This window comes from Blennius ocellaris (genome assembly GCF_963422515.1).
Source record: "Blennius ocellaris genome assembly, chromosome: 8".
Lineage (NCBI taxonomy): Eukaryota > Metazoa > Chordata > Actinopteri > Blenniiformes > Blenniidae > Blennius > Blennius ocellaris.
Genome location: NC_137657.1, coordinates 23,793,444 through 23,799,349, shown reverse-complemented (window position 1 = coordinate 23,799,349; position 5,906 = coordinate 23,793,444). Strand labels below are relative to the sequence as shown.

Below are 5,906 nucleotides of genomic sequence, written 5' to 3'. Positions count from 1 at the left end.
TCATTGGACCGGGGTCTGGACCCCGTGGTGCGGCGGCGTGTCCCCGTACACATCCTCGCTCCCCGGCAGCACTCCTCCTGGAGGGGTCATGCGTTTCTCCTTCTGTCTCCTGTTACAAAACCAAACCCTCACCACTTCTTTCTCCAGGTGCAGACTGTCCGCCAGGCTGATTATTTCCGACGCTGCCGGTTTTGGGCACTTCAAAAAATGGCTCTCCAAAGCTCCTTTTACGCTTACCTCGATTGAAGTCCGTTTTTTCCTTTTCCTCCCCTGCGCGGCGATTTTGTCCAGGCTGGTCGGGCTGCCCGAGGTGGAGTCCGCCTCCTCCAGCCACTTGTTCAACAGAGGCTTCAGCTTGCACATGTTTTTGAAGCTGAGCTGCAGGGCCTCAAACCTGCATATGGTGGTCTGGGAAAACACATTTCCGTACAGGGTCCCCAGGGCGAGTCCCACGTCCGCCTGCGTAAAGCCCAGCTTGATCCTCCGCTGCTTGAACTGTTTGGCGAACTGCTCCAGGTCGTCCGAGGTCGGCGTATCCTCGTCCGAGTGGTCGTGGTGGCTCTGCGGTCGGTGCTGGTGCTGATGCTGGGACGCGGGGTGGCCGTGTTCGCTGAGGTGCGGGCTGTGGTGGTCGTCATGACTGTCTCTTAGGTTGTGGTGGTGCATCCCCTGCCCGCTGCCCGGGATCAGCCCGTTGACGCTGAAGCCCGGCTGGGAGTAAATAAGGCTTTGGCCGTTCGTGGTCGCCATGGTCGGTATGTGCGCCGCGGTGGTGGTTCTCCACGCCCGCGCGTCGTGGTGGTTCCCGTGCGTCTGGTGCACCAGGTGCGACGGCCGCGTCTGGTGCTGCAGGTTGCTGCTGGAATTGTGCATCTCGTCCCGGGCGCTCTGCACCGCGGGCTTGATGTCCTGCTCCGCGCCGAGCGGGCTGGTTGACCACGGGGCTCCCTCTCCGTGGGACAGCGCCGTGATCCACTGGTGCGCGTGGCTGAGCGTGTGGCTGTTGCTCTGCAGCGGGTAGTCGCTCTGCAACAGGCTCTGCGCGTCCCGGTACGCCGTGGCTTGCTGCATGCTGCCAGGCTCCGAGTGCACGATGGATGCGCTGGAGGTGAGGATGTTGTAGTGGTTAGACGCTGCGGTCGCCATGACTCTCGGAGCCGGACTGGTCGCTCTTATTAAAGGAACCTCGCATTTGACAGATCCTCTCCTGCCCACAGGCGGCTCCCAGGCGCTCTGCCAAGTGGACGCCAAGGCGCACCTGGACTCCTCCCCACCCCGGCCGCCGATTGGACGGCGCGGGATGATGGACGTGGTTGCCAGGAGCAACGGCGCGCCGATTGGCTGCGCGAAAGTCTCAACAAACACTACTCTCTTTGTTGGAGAGGTGCGAGTCGAGGCTCCCGTGGAAGTGAAGAGCCGGAGTGCAGCATGGGGAGACGGAGCACCGGGATCAGCAGTGCAACTGTAAGATACAGTTGATTTACTTTGATAATCGTCTTCTATTCACACTGCAGGTAGAATACTTCCTGAGAACCAGGATATATATATTTTTTACTCTATTGGGATGAATAACAAAGCATGCTCATGCAGAAATTGAATTCAGGTAGACTTTAAATGTACTTTTTCAAAATTATTGCTGCTGTTTTTTGCTCACATTTGCGCAATTGAATACTGTTGATGCAAACGTGTGACACATCCTGATTGTTGGTTTTCAGTGCAAGAAAGGGAAGGCAGATTAAAATGACGCATGCAAATGTTTTCTGCAAATCTCTGCATATCATGACAGGATACACAATGGAGTTGTCTGAAACAGGAATCAGTTTAATTCTTTTTGAGTTGTAATTTCAGGCAAATAAAATTAATGACAATAGCATTTCTGCAAACCGTTTATATGAATGTGTGCTATTGTTAATATTCACAATATTGGTGAACTTTGTGTCATGACGAAAATGATCATGTAAATTATTCATATGTGTCAAGCTGAGAAATATATATTTAAAAAAAGGAATTTTTGAGCAAATTAAATTAATGAGAACATAAATTGTCTTCAAAATATATGGCAAAGAAATTGCAATTAATGGCAAAGAAAAGGAACTGAACATTTTTCAATTAAATTACTTTATTTCAAATTATTTGTGTAACACATTGTAAACACATTGCATGTAACAGTTTCTAGATTTAATTGCTGACATACAGGGTGATTTTTAGTTCTAACTTTTAGAAAAAGACCTTGTGTGTCACTTTTGTTAAAACACCTCCTCACACACGAGCTGACGTCAGTTACACTTTTTTCTTGCTGGTAATGTGAAAAAGGAAGAAAAGAAGTCGGCCTATAACAATGACATTTGCACTTTGTCAAACATGGATGGATGCTTGTTAAAGTGTCAGCTTGTATAGTTGTTTTTTCTGACTGACTCGTAAAGGTAGATGTCGCTCAGTTGTCTTGACTTTAAAACATTTAATGGCCCATAAAGTGAACAGATCAACTTTTGTGTCCAACTCAGCAGTAAATCCAACTCAGCAGTAAAGACAATTTTACAAGTAGGCCTTCATGGGAGTGGCCACACACACGAAGGCGGTTGAGGTTGAGCTTCTATATAAACAAAAATGACTTGCAAGTTTTTTTCCCCCTATTTTAAAAAAACTCCAACAAAATAAGTATTATCGTTCTCAGAATGTTTCAACAATAAATGTAGTTGGAGGGGATTCCATGTGTGATTAAATAGCTGTTTACAGCACAGTAAAAGATCTATGTGGAACCATTGGAGTGTAATGCGACAGCACTGAGAGGTTTCCAGGATTCTTTACATCGCCGAAAGTGATCTAGAAATTAATTTCAGGTCTTATAGAGAACTATTATAGAGTTAATAGTGTGTGAAAAGCTTCTCCAGCTGCTCATCTTCCACTAAAGTGAAGATAGACACAAGTGAAGAGGAGGATTAGGTCTAAACTCAGGCCTCCAGTCCAGGGCGGGGAGGGCAGGCTTCCATCCCGTCCCAGCTGTCGTCCCCCCAGCGTCAGCTTCAGGGACCAGGACTTTGTCCAGAGAGGGGACATTCCTGGCCGACCGCTGCTGGTTGCCATAGGGAGAGGTAAATGAAACAACAGCAGTTGCGACGCTGCTGCCCCCCTCCCTGTTCCTGGACTATCTAAAGGCCTCTATTTAGAGAGGCTCTCTGGTGTGGGGACAAAGCCTTCGTGGGGATAAAGGAGGGAGGAGTATAGAGCGCAGGGCCCTGAGAGGGAGAAAGGAGTAGAAAATCTGAAAAAAGATGAGAGAGATTATGTCTGTCCTCAAAGCTGCTCCTCACACTCCAGAAAGATGAAGCAAACTGTGGAAAAAAAACAAACAAAAAAAAAAAAAACTTCTTCCTTCTCTCTGGCAGATTTTATTTTCCTTTTGAAGTTTTAATGTTGCATCTTAGATGGCATTAATATTTACTACTGCCTATGTGCAATTAAAAGCACCTTTGGTTTTGTCTGTGGCCTCCCAACAATTCAGTCCAACAGAAATAAAGTAATATACATAGTAGCCACAAATTAAACCTATAAATCAGTGGAGACACTTGCTGAATGTTCACAATTTATAACTTTCAAACTATGCAAATGACTAAAACTGTAATTAAACATTTTATTTAATAACTCAGAAGGCAGTAAAATTATAAGGCAGTAAAAAAAAAGTAATTATAAGGAAGTATTTTCACCCAGAAAATATTCAAACTCTTCAGCAAGAAAACACTAAAGTCTATACAGTGAATGTTCACGCTCGCAAATCATTTGCAACAATGCTAATTTATTCTAAAAAGTTCACACGAGGACACATGTCATGTGCATGGGTTGGGGTCTGTGAGCACAATACAGGGGCGTGCAACAGAGGGCAAGTGCTAATTGCAAAATGTTGTTCTCTCGCTGACCTGGACTGCATTTACAATTCAAATGCTGATTTAAATTGTATTGCAACTTTTTCCTTTTTTTCCCCTTCAATGTTCCTTTTGAGGGCAAAATCAACATTTTTTAGCTTTTGCTGTTCCAACAGATGTATTTATAAGTGTAACATGGGTATCATGAATTGATTTAGGGCCATTAATTCCATAGTAAATCCATAATAAAGTAATGGTATGTTCCTAAAAGGGTCCAAAAAAAGAACGTGCGATTAAAAATGGATTGAGTTGTAATGAAAATACAAGTCTTTTATTGCACACTATTCAGCTTGACTGCTGCAGTGATTTCTGAGGGTCTGTTTACATCAGTAACAGCACTATAAACCAGGCGCCGATGACCAAGGGAGAAACGCATGCAAAGTGCTCATATTCCATGTACAACTAAAGCTCTTCAATTAAGTATTAGTGATTGGGCCTTTAATGGAGCTCATTTCATAAGCTAATAATCCGTTATAGATGTGAATCCAGCTGCACTGACAGCACACGAAGCAGCCAGGATTTAAGTCGTACCAGGAAAAGTTTCCAAGCACGGCTCAGTAATTCATTCTGGTAATATCCAACATTATTGTGGCGTAACATTGAAATCGGCCAAATCAAAAGAACATTGTGGTAATTAGGCTGTAATTCAAGGAATTACCACATCGCCACACAGGCTTAAATAGTCGTGTTGGGAGAAACGCAAAGCACATTATTTTAATGGTGTAATATGCAAACTATGGCTCGTTTCAATTACATGGCTTAACAATGCATAAATGATGCGAGCCTTGTTATTTGGACGGCAGAGTCCGCAGTTATTCAATCAGTTGGAGGGGCCAATGTGAGGGGCCACGCTGCCTCATCTCCTACACTAAAACTCGGTGCTGGGCTGCGAGGGCCGCTGCCAAACTGCATTTAAGGGAATAAAAATGAACAGTAGAGAATGTAAGCGTTAAATTAACAGTAGGATAATTATATGACCCGTGTGCTGTAAAGATTCAATTTCTAACGCTCTAATTAGGCGACTGTCTCCCCATACATCAGCTCACATCCCTCTGCCAATTTCTCACCAGAAAGCGTCCTGTGAGCGGAAATAATTAGATTTTATTAAGACGTGGCTGGTGTAATGGGGAGAATCAAAGGAGGGGTTGGTTAAATATGATATGTTTTTTAAAATCACTGATTGTTCTGCACACTCAGTCCACTGAGTCCCATTTCGAGACGGGGAACAGTTGGGTCCAAACAGGAGGAGAGGGGCTGGGATCTGTCAGTGGACTACAGAGGAGGATTATATTAACCCACATAATGAAGTGCACACTGTCTGCTGTGCAGGGAAGACGCAGTAACTTGCCATGTCAGAGCTTCTGATACAAATTCCTAAGATGGATCGTACACAAAAATGACTGCAGCAGTGCTGTATGCATTGCTGTAACTAACCATTATTTTCATAATCCAACTAGTGAAAATTGCCCATCAATTTCCCAGAGCATGAGACGACTCATAAATGTGTTGTTACGTGTATTCAACGCCCAAAATGATGAATGTGCATGGTTTGACACTGAAGGGCTGCTTTCATGAGTTTTCTGCTCAAGGAGGAGCGTTTCCCCTGTGCTTCCCTCCAGTCTCTGTGCTCCACATGCAGATTTGGAGACTTAAGAACCAGTTCAGTGCAACTTTACACGAGCACAATGTGGAGCATTACAGTCCTCAGTAAACTACATCGACTACAGCACTGCTGGAACAAAACGTGTCTGCATATAAACACATTATTCAGTGAGGAGGAGGAGAGGCTCTATGTGTAATCCCAACGAGTTTCAGCAGGGTCGATGAACTTTGTGTGTGGAACAAACATTTTGCACAAAATAGGATTCAGATGAATGTCTTAAACATTTTAGCTGCGGGAACTTTAATGGACTTAGTCCATCCAACAAGCCTGATAAGTACTACATATTTCGTTTGAAGTCAAAGAAGTCAAAAAAAAAATTGTTT

The 5,906-nt window shown here is 44.8% G+C and overlaps 1 protein-coding gene across 1 annotated transcript; it reads right to left on the bottom strand.

Annotated features, from left to right (window-relative positions):
• pou3f2b (POU class 3 homeobox 2b) lies at positions 1-1,275 on the bottom strand (the record flags this gene model as incomplete). The annotated part of the gene is made up of 1 exon (XM_080501269.1): positions 1-1,275. Exon 1 carries the CDS (start codon positions 1,144-1,146, stop codon positions 1-3), a length of 1,146 nt encoding a protein of 381 aa, XP_080357395.1. The 5' UTR covers positions 1,147-1,275.
• Between the last annotated feature and the right edge of the window lie 4,631 nt (positions 1,276-5,906).